Source organism: Chelonia mydas, chromosome 5 (genome assembly GCF_015237465.2).
Source record: "Chelonia mydas isolate rCheMyd1 chromosome 5, rCheMyd1.pri.v2, whole genome shotgun sequence".
Taxonomy (NCBI): Eukaryota; Metazoa; Chordata; order Testudines; family Cheloniidae; genus Chelonia; species Chelonia mydas.
In genome coordinates, this window is record NC_051245.2 from 117,944,431 (window position 1) to 117,958,140 (window position 13,710).

A 13,710-nucleotide genomic window follows, 5' to 3' on the forward strand; every position below is an offset into this window, starting at 1 on the left:
CCCCAGTTCCCCCTCCTCTCTCGCCTCCCCTCCCAGCTCCCCTGCCCCCCTTCAGGGCTCCCAGCAGGGAGGAGCTTCTGCGAGCGAGTGCTCCTCGCGGGGCCGTGACATCACCGCCGCCCCCGCCGTGACGCCCGCCTCCCCCGCGGGGATCCTCGCCCCTCATTCCCGCCCCGCCCTCCTCAGAGCAGACACCCCGCGGCAGCCTGGAGACAGAGAGAGGGTCAGGGCGGTGCGGGGCGGCCAAGCGGATGGCGTCACTGCGGGGGAGAGAAGGAGGGGCGGGGAGCGGGGGCGTGGCCTTGGCGGGTGACAGAGGGGCGGGGCGCCACAGGGGTGGCCGCGCGAGGCGAGCCGTTTCGCTTAGTGCGCGAGCAGCGGCCGGCTGGAGCGCGGCGCGGCCTGTCAGGCAGGCGCGGACCGAGGAGGGGACTGCGGGGAGAGCCGCCGGAGGAGGTCGCAGCGGCCCGGCCAGCGCCTCTCGCGGCGTGCGCGGCCCCGGGGAGGGGATGGCGCTGCTGGCCCTGGCCTTGGACGGACTCGCCATCTTCGGGCTCATCCTCTTCGTCGTGCTGTGGCTCATGCATTTCATGTCCATCATCTACACGTAAGTGCGGCCGCGGGGCTGGGCCGGGGTCCTCGCCGCTTCCCCCGGGGCGGTGCCGCCCAGCAGCGAGGGGGGCTTGGCCCGACCGCCTGCCCCTGGGAGCTGAGGTGGACTCGCTGCAGCTCGCTCCCCGGCCCGGTAGCGAAAGGGCGGGGGCATTGCTGGATGATTCACTTCCCTCTGGGGAGCGTCGTTTGCCTATCGCCTGGGCGGCCTCCCTTTCGTGGTTCGCGGGGAACCGTTCTGCCCTGCCCTCCCCCCCGCTCCCCACCTAGCCCCCCCCCACTGACACATCGACCCCCCCCGACACTTGGCTCCACTGAGCCGGACCCGCCCCCCACCTAGCCCCCCCCGACACCTGGATCCCCTGAGCCGGACCCGCCCCCCACCTAGCCCCCCTGACACCTGGATCCCCTGAGCCGGACCCGCCCCTCACCCAGCCCCCCCGACACCTGGATCCCCTGAGCCGGACCCGCCCCCCACCTAGCTCCCCTGACACCTGGATCTCCTGAGCCGGACCCGCCCCCCACCTAGCCCCTCTCCCCCCACACCTGGCTCTCCTGAGCCGGACCCGCCCCCCACCTAGCCCCCCTGACACCTGGATCCCCTGAGCCGGACCCGCCCCTCACCTAGCCCCCCTGACACCTGGATCCCCTGAGCCGGACCCGCCCCTCACCTAGCCCCCCTGACACCTGGATCCCCTGAGCCGGACCCGCCCCCCACCTAGCCCCCCCCCCCCGACACCTGGCTCTCCTGAGCCGGACCCGCCCCCCACCTAGCCCCCCCCCCCGACACCTGGCTCTCCTGAGCCGGACCCGCCCCCCACCTAGCCCCCCCCCCCGACACCTGGCTCTCCTGAGCCGGACCCGCCCCCCACCTAGCCCCCCCCCCGACACCTGGCTCTCCTGAGCCGGACCCGCCCCTCACCTAGCCCCCCTGACACCTGGATCCCCTGAGCCGGACCCGCCCCTCACCTAGCCCCCCTGACACCTGGATCCCCTGAGCCGGACCCGCCCCTCACCTAGCCCCCCCCCCCCCCGACACCTGGCTCTCCTGAGCCGGACCCGCCCCCCACCTAGCCCCCCCCCCCCCGACACCTGGCTCTCCTGAGCCGGACCCGCCCCCCACCTAGCCCCCCTGACACCTGGATCCCCTGAGCCGGACCCGCCCCTCACCTAGCCCCCCCCCGACACCTGGCTCTTCTGAGCCGGACCCGCCCCCCACCTAGCACCCTCCCCCGACACCTGGATACCCTGAGCCGGACCCGCCCCCCACCTAGCCCCCCCCCCCCCCCCCCGACACCTGGATACCCTGAGCCGGACCTGCCTTCCACCTAGGGCCCCCCCCGACACCTGGATACCCTGAGCCGGACCTGCCCCCCACTTAGCCCCCCCGCCGACACCTGGATCCCCTGAGCCGGATCCGCCCCCCACCTAGCCCCCCCCGCACATCGACCCCCCCCTCGACACCTGGCTCCCCTAAGTCGGACCCAACCCCCACCCAGCCCTCCGACACATCGATCCCCCTCGACACCTGGATCCCCTGAGCTGGACCCGCCTCCCACTTACCCCCCCCCCGACACATGGAGCCCCCTGAGCTGGCCCCGGCCACCCCACTTAGCCTCCCCGACATGAACCCCCGAGCTGGCCTCCCGATGCTTGGATTCTCACAAGTCAGACCCGCCTTCCCACCTAGCTTCCCACTCCAACCCATGGATCCCCATAAGCCGGATCCCCCTCCCTGCACACATGTGACTTGGATCTCCCAAGCTGCACCACCCCCAGCCTGCCCGCTCCTGACACCTGGACCCCCTTGAACCTGACAGCCCCCTTTACGTGCCCTCCCCGAGCTGTCTGCCTTTTGACACCTAACACATACACACCCATGATCCGTGCACCGTAACCCTGCTGCTACACCTGCCCTTTCATAACATATACACACACACCAGTGAGTCTCCTCTCATTGTTTACACACACTTTAGCCTACACCTGCAAAATACACACTCACCCACCCACACACACCCATGAGCCTGCCTCTTCTTGCCCTAACACATCTCAATTGTTAAATATGTGAGTTTTCCCTTTGTTTGGGGCTCTATTCCCTGCAACTCCTGGCCTTCGCCACCGTACTTTCCTTTCTTATGTACTGACCTTACAGTGATAGGTATGTGATTTTTCATTCTCTTTTTTTGTTGTTGTTACATTTAAAATTTTTGTTTGGTGGCATAGCCTTGTGGCAGGGACCTTTGGTTTCTTGTGTGGGTCTCTTGGGGACAGCAGTCATAAAATGTTATGTTGAGTATTCTTTAGAAGGATGCAAACAACAGCTCAGTCTTAAATAGCACACAGCACTGAACAGTCTTAATTTTAGTGGTATGTACACTGACAAGGTTTCTCAAGATAACTTATAATGGCAGGTGGAATGAATACTGGTCTGGATCTGCCTAGATAACTAGCTCTGAAGAGAAGAGGTGCTTAAAAAGAGCTCCATGCTACTGTTTATTTCCTTTTTATTATTATTATTATTATTTATTATTATGATTGACTAAGCATTTTTGCTGGGGCTATGTGCAGAAATTGATGTGTGTATGTAACACAGGGGAGAGAAAATTAAGAGATCGGTTCCTTTTGAATGCAATCAGTATTGTTCAAATAAAAGTCCAAATTTACCTTATAATGACTGCAGCAATGTATTGGTTACTGCAGTTAGGTTTTCCTATAGCTGTTGTAAAATATACTGTAAGAGTATCAAAGGTTCTGATGGTAGTAAATGATGCAAGTGTTCTTTTCTTGTTTTTGTTTCATGTTTTGTGATGTTTGTGCCATCAAGGACTCCTATCTTGCTGTTCACTCAGCCACACCACAGTTAGTTGTCTGGGGTAAAATCCTGGCCTCGGTGAAATCAGTGGCAAAATTCCCATTGACTGCAGTGTGGCCAGGATTTCATTTCTGGCTGACTGAATTATGAAAACCCTCATAGAATCATAGAATATCAGGGTTGGAAGGGACCTCAGGAGGTCATCTAGTCCAACCCCCTGCTCAAAGCAGGACCAATCCCCAATTTTTGCCCCAGATCCCTAAATGGCCCCCTCAAGAATTGAACTCACAACTCTGGGTTTAGCAGGCCAATGCTCAAACCACTGAGCTATCCCTCCCCCCTATGAGCATTAATAATTTTATGGTAATTCAATTGCCTTTAGCTTCCATATTCACTCAAGAAACCATACCTTTCTTCCTTGAAAGTTAACTGTACAGAAATGGTGTGGCTGTTCTCTGAAGTTCCTGCAGGAGCCAGATACTTTCCTGCAAGACTCCCATCAAAGTCAGTGAGAGTTCTGAAAGCAAGGGATTGCAGGATTGCAGCCTCAAACATCAAACACCAAATGGTTTCAATCTGTCGAACTGAAAGTTACTTAAATTGAACCTGGGAGGTTGGGGAATGCTCATAGTCTTGTTTGGACAGAGTTAAATTTCTGTTAAATGTATCTTTGATTGAAGCACTCTACTGTGTTTCTCTCCTCTTTCCCCCTTCCAAAAAACAACAACAAAACCCAACCAACCCACAACAGCCTTTCATCCTGTAATTCTGTAGTTGTAGTCAATTGGACAGTCTTTCACTCTGATTCAACAAGATACTTAAGTACATGCCTAATTTACAGCATGTGAATACTCCCATTCCCATGCTTAAAGTTGCATACATGCTTAAGTACCTTGCTGAATTGCGGCCTCTTCTCCTAGTGCCTTCAGGAATTGCCTGTGTAAAAGTCCTGTCAGCAGGTTTCCATTACAGGAGTTTTTGATGTGGCTTCTTTATAAACATGTACGTGTGTGTGTGAGATATCCACAGGGATGAATTTTGGCATACAGGATTTGAGTCAGGGAACAGTTCTAATACACAATATTTGGTGAACTGAAACTAGCACAATTTTCTCAAATTTGAGTGGCTTTCTTACTTTTTTTTTTTTTTAAATCAGTTGGGTCACACTGTGGCCTTATAGCTCTTGAAATTAAATAAACCATGAAAGATAAAAATCTTAAGTAGCCACTGCTGTTGTCATGGCAAATGGCCATTTTTATAAAACTACTTAATACATGTGATTATAAAATAATAATGGTTTGTTAGGAGCATTGAGGTAAGCCCAGTCCTCAGGAAGACTCCCAAGGTTTGGCCCCCAAGGGTTGAATATAGTCTGCATGTATTATTTTTAGGTGGGTTTAAAGATGTGAGCCATTTCAGTCAAGCCCCATGCAGGGTTATCTGCCATGAATCCCTTGTGCCTACCTGGAGACTATTTGAAGTCGGTAAAGACTGCACATACAGGCAGGGGTCCAGCTACTGATCCAGTAGCAGGATTGTGGTCTACCATTGTAGACTGCCTAAATATGTTAATTTGAGAGACTAAAACATGTTGCTTTTGAAATAACTTTTTAAATTATGAAGCTATGTGATGCTATGTGTAGATAAGATGGACATATTTAACAGAAAATGAATGCATAGCAAAGGAGAAGTTAGATTCTGCAGTGTGTATGATGTAACGATGAAAAATGTGAGTCTGAGTAACACTGGATTTATAGTTGTACTATTTTAATGCTAATTACTTACATTGATCGTGATTGAAATTGTGTATGCATAAATAATGTTCTTTTAACATAGATTTATTTATTTATAAACATATAGTTAAGAAATGCTTGAATTAAGATTGCCTGTGTATCCTTAATTTGCCCCCCTTTGTCCCTGTGTATTTGCATGATGATAGTCTTTAATTACATGATGACATACTGTTTTTTAAAATTCATTCCTTCTATCACTGTTGTCGGTAAGACGCCTGCCTCATTTGCTGCAGAAGTTGGAAGATGTGTGGTGAATGAGGCAGGGGATTGCAGGAAGAGATTGGATGGTCTTGTGGGTTAGGAAATTGAATGCCACCCTGGAGAATTGGATCTTATCCTTGCCTGAGCCATACAGTACCTGTGTAGTGCTGGGCAAAATCACTTAAATGAAAATGTTCACAATAGCTGCTCCTTTTCTGTATGCCCAACTTGAGGGACCTGCATTTGCAGTTTTGAGTTCTAAGTGCTCCTGCAACTGAGTGCAGTAGGACCTCTGATCTGAACGTACATTGTGCCATAATATGCTACATATTCTGAAAAAATTGGGTCCTAGTCTTCTAAAATTGGGCACCCAAAATAAATTGGCACGTTCAGTTTTAAACTGTGTCTCAGTTCCCCATGTGGGAAATAGGAATAACAATACCTCCTCACCTCACAGCGATGTGAAGATAAATGTATTAATCTTTGTAAAGAACTGAGGTCCTACAATAAGAGCACCATGAGGAAATGAATAATAATTCTATATTCAGTGCAGGGTTTCAATGTAGTGCAGTAAATAATCCATGAGCTCCTGCAACTGCGTGTCTGTGTATGTAATTGAGTAGCTATCCAGTCAGTGAGCACTGTCCAGCCTGTGCATTGAATAAGTTAGGGGTCCTTTGGAAAAAATAGTATGTGATCATGTAATTAAAGACTGCATCATGCATATACATAAGGGGCCAAATTTAAGGTTGCATGGGTTCTTCCAAACTTCTGAGTGCTTGACTTTACAACCTTAATGTTATTTTTAAAGTAGTGTTTTATTTAATGTAAAAGCTTAAAAATTGAAAATAAATTCCATCACATGGAACCATATTGACTCCACATGTTTCATTAGTGAGGCTGGAATCTTTAACTGCATGGCACAGTCCTCAAGCATGTGAGCTACAGAGTAACTGGTAAAGCTGTTATCTTCTGTGTGGACCTGCCTCTAGAGGGAGATGGAGATGCACACTTTGCCTTTGGCTTTCACAGCAGTTTGGTAGACACCAAAGGAATGTTGAAATTCAAGAATAATGGTTTTGGTTCCAGATTATGTAGGGGAGTGATCTCTAGTGGTCACAACCCTTCAGTTCCTAGCTTCCCCCATTCCTGCCTGATTCATGCCCCTGTTCCTGACTGCCCGAGCTCCTGCCCCTTCTCATCTTGATCTGTTCTTGACCCTCTCCCCTCCCTGCCTTGCATCTCTTCCCCCTCACCCTTCTGAATCTGAGTCAGGCCACTTATTCCTTCTCCATGTTGCCTGGGCACCAGCAAGGAAAGCATTGGCAGCACAGGAGAGACAGTCTTTCAGCTCAGTTCTGGTGCCACAGCAGCTGGCAGGGAAAATCCAGCTCATCCTCTCATACTCTGGGATGGAGCACACTCTTTTTTGCTCTGTATGGATGGTGCATGTGCAAGTTGGTTGCAGATAGGAGCTGTGAGGGGGTGGAACATTCTCAAAGGAGATGGAATCTTTGGATAAGTTCACTGCCAGATCCAAAGTCTCTATGAAGCATGCATAAGATAAGGAGTATTTGTGGCACCTTAGAGACTAACCTCAAATAAATTGGTTAGTCTCTAAGGTGCCACAAGTACTCCTTTTCTTTTTGCAAATACAGACTAACACGGCTGTTACTCTGAAACATGCATAAGATGAGATTCCCCCCTGCCCCCCAAGGTTTTATAATTTGTTGAAATCTGGACAGATTTTCTTGGGGAAGGAAAAAGGCTTATCTCTGTCACCCAGGTGATCCCCTGCCAAATTTCAGGCCCTTGCATCAAAGTAGAAAGGCAATTGAGCGTTTCAGGGAAATGGTTGAATTTTGGGGTTTGTCTTTTTAAGGACTGAAACAGTGTATCCTTCTCTAACCTCATTCTTGGATACAGCTGAATTTTTTCCAAATTTAGGCTCAAATTTTCCATGCTTGTTTGCCTCAGACTGAGTTTTTCGGCAGTTATATGTAACTCAAAGCAGGGTTTTATAAAGTGTCAGGCAGCCTGTACTATAGATGTTGTCACCTGTAGTATTTTCTTGCATTCTTCAGTGCTTTGCTGCAGAAATTTTGAGAGAGGTGAAAGCAAGGTAGGAAGGATAGACTTATGGTTAAGGCACTGGACCAGGACTTTAAAGACTTGCATTCAGTTCCCAGCCTTTCTACAGACAGCCTTTCTACAGTGTGATCTTGGGCAAGTCGTTTAATATCTGCGTCTCAATTTCCCATCTATAAAATGAGGCTGATACTAAATAGAGGTATTGCAAAGATAAATTCAATAATGTTTATAAGGTGCTCAGATAACAGTATTGTGGCCGTAGAAACTGTGACTACTGTTGGTGTGTATACCTAAAATAACTTAAGGGGGAAGATTTCCCTACCACTGAAATTTGATTGAAGTAGTTATTCTACTCTTAGACTAGTTAGTATAGGTATGAAACCTGGTTTATTAGTTCACCAGGCTCCATGCAATATTAAAATATAATAGAAATACATTTAAGGCCAAATCCTGCTCCCATTGACTTCTGTAGGAGTTTTTTGCCCCTGATTTCAATGGAAACAGGATTTGTCCCACTGTATCTAACTCTGTGTACGCACTAGAGCTTAAGTCGGTGTAAGTTTATGTCGCTCAAGGATGTGAATAAGCCACTCCCCTAACGTAAGTTACATGGGCCTAAGTGTTGGTGTGGACAGCGCTATGTCAGCGAAAGGGCTTCTCCCGCTGACATAGCTGCTACTACTCATGGGTGCTGGAGTAAAAGTGATATGTTCTAAACACGTACAGTCTGCAATTTACAGTGGAGCTTCCTGGAATCTAGAAATTGCTATAAGAAAAAGAGCATGGTAGACTTTCAAAGTGGCATGACGCAGCATTGCTATGCCAACAGAATTTGTTGGAAAGCACGTTATAGCAAAATGAAAATTAGTGAAGTTTAAAAGGAAATAGCTGGTCGTGTTAGTATATCATTGCAAATAGTCTTTCTCTGCTTGGAAAGCAAAGCTAGATTATCATTATTAGCACTAGTGCCGCTACATAAGGCATTGATGCAAATATTGCCAACCTTTTCTTCCCTTCCCCCTCTCAATGAAAACCAGCCAACTAAACAAACCCTTTGTAGTGCAGCTACTAAATGTACTGAGCGATTGATTACTGTATTTTGAATCCTGGTTGAATCCAATGGACTTCAAATACAAGTAGATATAAAGACCATTGATCAATTTACTATAAAACAGTCGCATGTATAGATTATTAAAGCAGAGTTAATGTGGGATATTGAAACTTAGAATTAGTAGCCATCTACATTCCCAAGTGCAGAACTATTTTGCATAATCAGTTCATTGGTGAAATTCTGAATTCTTTACAAAGAAGTCTTATAATTTCCCCACTTTTGCTGTGAAAAGCAGCTGTTGCAATTATTACTGCAAGGGATTCTACAGAAAAGCCATCCTTAAGCAAAATCCGAAGTTAATTTCAAGTTATGGCATCAGGGTGGATTTGATTTAAATCTTAGTTTAAATCACTAGTCAGGAAGACTCAATTTAATCATGGATTTCTACATAAGTGCATTCTTGTTGGTTGTTATAACCTTAATACGTATTCGTTACAACTCAGAGATAGATGTAGGTTTCATTTTTTAGAAGGTACACACTATAAATTTTTATTGTGATTTATTTGGAAAACTTTTCAGATTAGTTTTTTAGCTATATCAGAAAATGAATGATTGTTTCGTTATTTCATTTATCAAAGGTAATTGAAGCAGATATTTATGAAGTCATTGGGAGGTGAGTTATCTCCGATTCAACAGGTTAATCATCATTAATATTTGGAAGATTTTCTTGCCATGCTGTGTTAGGAGGAGAACATCACCAGACAGACATTTAAATTTGTTCTAACGAAAACAACAACGTTATGTATTCTGGATTTTTTTCTTCAAAGCAAACATAATATTTTAACAAAACAAGCGTATGAATGTTTGAATTTAGTTAAACATTCAAGTTTTTTAAAATCAGGTTTGTTTTTGTTCAAATTGTTTAACTAAAATAGTTAAATGAAATATTTAAAAAAACAAAACAAAAATCAAATCGACTATGTCAGCCAGGTCAACATGAGAAACTTAAAATACTGGCTTCTGCAGCTAACTCAGTTGTTTTCACCTTCATTTTCCTGCTTGTTCATAATCTTGAAAAGAAAAACAAGCTTTCCTGCTTTTTCAGGTCCCAAACGATTTCTCAGTTTGGAATGAAATAGTCTTTCTACACTAGCAGAAGAAGCTACTGCTGTTAAAAGTGAGATTATCACTTCAATAGTCTCTGAATCTAAGTGCTTAAGTGATTTCCACCAGTTCACTGTTGTGACTTTCTTTAAAACATCATCAGCAAACATATATTTCTTGAATGGTTCTTATTCCCAAACTGGGTCTCTTTTAAGGCCTGCTGCCATTATAGATTTTCCCTTCTAGTGAGAGAATGGAATGGTAAATCTCAAATCAATGAACGCTAGACTCAGAAAGACCTCAAGACTTCTGGAATATGCTGCTCAAACAGTTTCACTTTTGTTTCTACTGCCTGTCCCTCCCTTCTCACATTTATCTCCAGACATCTCCTTGTCGAGATCTGTTCTGCCCCCAAAATCTTCTATTCACTGAACTTTTTGAAACTTTCCACTTTTAGAAAGAGGTAAGGGATTGACCCTGTGTACACAAATTTGCAGAGGGACAGTAGGGTTGAGGTCTGTTATTTCTCACCTCTCTCTATATATTTATTTATTTTAAAACATTTTTGCTGTTAACAAGCATGTTATCTCTGAAGACACAAATCCATAGTTTGAGAACTGCAAAACTAAACATCTCTGATGGTATCTTCTAGACTGAGCACTGAGTCCCATTGGGTAGATAGAAAGATTAACCTAAATAATCTCTACAGAAGCCCCTGGAACCCCGTAAGATTGGGTCCTAATCAATGAACTACTGGAACTCAATTACAAAACTTTTCTTAAACATTACATGACTACATTCTCTCATACTATAGAATTAGAATTTATAATCCCTATTCCATCATGCGATATCTTTGAGCTATAATGTATCTTAATTAAAACTGTCTTTTTTTCCCCTCAAAAAGCATTTTATTATAAATCCAATTTAAATAAAAAAAATTTTTTTTAAGTCATTTATTTTTGTCCACCATGTATGGTATTGAATGTGCATTCCCAATTCAGTGCTCTTTATTCCCTGGCCCGGTAACATAGTGCATTTTATGAGTGAGGCATGTTAGAAGTATTACACATGTAACTCTGGAAATACTTCACTTTGTTGTTGGGTACCTTAGCGACTGAAAATAAATTCCATCACATGGAACCATATTGACTCCCCACATGTTTCATTAGTGGGGCTGGAATCTTTAACTGCATGGCAGAGTCCTCAAGCATGTGAGCTACAGAGTAACTGGTAAAGCTGTTATCTTCTGTGTGGACCTGCCCTAATCCTAACCCTAAAACTTCCAGACCTTATGCTAGTAGTGTTATTGATATCTTGACATTAGTCGACAGATGCTTGTAACTGTTCTTTAAAGATTATTTGCCAAGCATGATAAAACCATCTGTATTTGGGTAATTTCTGAAGGAACAGTATAATTCTGTAATGAAAATTCTCAAACATTTTAAAAGTATCATTATTAAGGGCATGTGGGTTACTACTTCAGCTGAAAGATCTAGCAGCTATTGTGCTATGGCAAGTTTCTAACATTTGCCCCTACAATTTTTTCCATTTTTATGGACAGGCATGTTCTGTTAGACTTAAAATGGGGATGTTAATTCTAGACTTTTTTTGTTGGGATGGCTTGAGTAACATTTAGAAAGAGAGAATTCATTGTGTCTTAGACTGGACAGTGGTATCTTATTACCCAGGCATCTGCCCTCAAAAGCATTTTCCTTTTTCACTCTCAGAAAAGGAAAGCTACTTTAGAGTCAGCAAGATGAGTAGTGGTTCCTTCCATGGGCTAAGATAGGGGTTAGGATAAATGTTGCAGATGTCGTTACAATAACATGCCCAATAGTAGTGTTTCAGGCATCTAAATGTTTCAAATCTTCTGGCTCTTAATCAGAAAATCACATAAACCAAGAGGAATTTCAGTACTCAGTGCAAATGAATATAAAGTGATAGGTACACTATGCAAGCTTCATGAGAGGATTGGTTTCCATTATTCCAACTGTTTTTGAACTGTACTTGTCAAAAACTTGTTGTCATGAGAACTGCTGCTAAAGTGATAAAGAATGAATATTTTTAAGTTGGAGAAAAAAACAATTACAGAAGATCTGTTCTTGTTTTCTTGGATGGAAAAAAGTCTTTCCCATCCCTTGGTTTTTCTTTCTGAACTAAGTTACCCATTGATAAAGGGATAACCTGCTTGTTTGAAACACTGTCTGCTCATGTGAAAGTAATTAGAAAGCAACAAATTAAGAAATAGTTGCTTTATGTGCAAAGATGCTATGGGAAACAGCAGATGTCCTCAGATTCAATTCTGTGGTCAGCTGATTGACTTGGACATTTGTACTCCTTCTGTGACTGAAATTCAGATAACCTCAAACAGGTCAGGCCATTGCTGCAGCTTGGTAGGAGTTACTTGACACCCTCTTTCACCCCCCCACCCCGCCCCCAAAGCAATGAATAGTATTGGGAGGATGGGTTTACTGGACACCTGTTGGCAGCCAATGCTGCTGCAGTAAATTGCCACTTCATGGAATTGACAGTGTGATTTTACACAAAAAATGAGACACTTAAAAACTAGAAAAGATCTGTCTTTCAAACACGGTGAAACTGAGATTTGAGGGCTTGGGTTTTTGTTGTTGAGCAGTCAGCAAAAGGAAATGAAGTTCACCATGTGTGCTGCCTGGTACACAGAGCAAACAGTGTATTAAATTTTGGACTTTGGCTTTTTTTAATATGGAGAATCATGCCGAGTATTTGGCTTTGTGAATAAGATGTCCAGGAGAATTTGTAGATGTGGTATAGACTTGTCAAAGACCTGTGGCATCTATTTCAACGTAATGCTTTAGAGATTGATTGTACAGGTATTAGTAAAATACTGTATATTGGTTTGGGAGAAAAGAAAAATGACAGAATTACCTTTGGCGGAGGGGAAGACTATTTGTTGACATGGAAAAATGATGAAAAGCCAAGCTGTTCTTCCAAAGCACTCACTTCACACTGAGGAAAGTATCTAATCCATAAAAAGAAAACTAGTAACCACTGAAGTAGAAGCTTAAATCCAAAATTCGCAGAGAATTACAGTAATATGTGCACACAGTGTCCTTGGAATTAAGTCATTTTTTATTCCCAGATAATATTCCACAATAGGCACCTAGGAAATACTGCATTACGGAAGGAGAGCAAACTTGGTACAGCCCTTGGTACAGGCACTGAGAGTTGAGGAAGGTAGAAGGAGGTAAATACTTACTTTAGGTATCCTATCTAAAGAGAGAAGAATGATAGCTTTGTGAGAGTACTAATTTAAAAAAAAAAAATAGCAAGCAAGCTTAAAGAAGTTTGTCAACTTTTACCCTTACAACAGCAGTTCACCACTGTATATCACAAGGAAAAGTTAGCACCTAAATTTGATTAGAAATAGACCTGATATATAGCTAGATATTCTTGTGGTAGTGCCCAAAATGCAGCAGCCATGTCCTCAAACTGTTAAGAAAAACACCATGCTGGTCTCAAAGAGCTTAAAGTTTTATACATAGAACTTCATAGCTTTTTACAGTTAGCAGCCCCCCCCTCCCCCCCCGTAAATCTCAGAGTCTTTCTTTCAGTCTTTCTTTCATTCATTGCAGTCAAAGGCAATGGGTAGCCCTACTATGGCTAACTTAATAGATGTCAGTTCTCATAGTTGTCGCCTAGTGGGTAAAAGTGTCTGCTTCATATTTTAGAGAAAGCATGTTCAAATCCAATTAAGTTTCTGCTGGCACTCTTTTCTATAAATGTGACTAAGTTTAAATCTTTTTAACATTCTAAAATACACAAAACCTGATCCAAAATACTTTAAAAATGTAAATATTGCCTAATCACCCCAATTGTCTACACTCTTCTCTTTCAATAGCTAGTCTTTAACAAGCCTGTTCTTATATTTTTTCATATGGCCAGAGTGTTTTTATGCCATATTTTCAATAAAAAATTCAAAAAAATTACTACATTCTGAAAATGACAAGCTTTCCCCAGCATGAGCAGTTCAAATCTATTGTATAAAATATTTCTTGTGCTACATA

At 44.4% G+C, this 13,710-nt stretch overlaps 1 protein-coding gene across 2 annotated transcripts in view; it reads left to right on the forward strand.

The window, feature by feature from the left end:
- The first annotated feature begins 316 nt into the window (after nt 1–316).
- UGCG (UDP-glucose ceramide glucosyltransferase) overlaps nt 317–13,710 on the forward strand; it is a 34,517-nt gene continuing 21,123 nt past the window's right edge. For both annotated transcript variants that reach the window (XM_037902129.2, XM_043547124.1), the window contains exon 1: nt 317–607. In XM_037902129.2, coding sequence (XP_037758057.1) covers nt 510–607 — 98 coding nt within the window. In that variant the 5' untranslated portion in view covers nt 317–509. The remainder of the gene's footprint in view (nt 608–13,710) is intronic.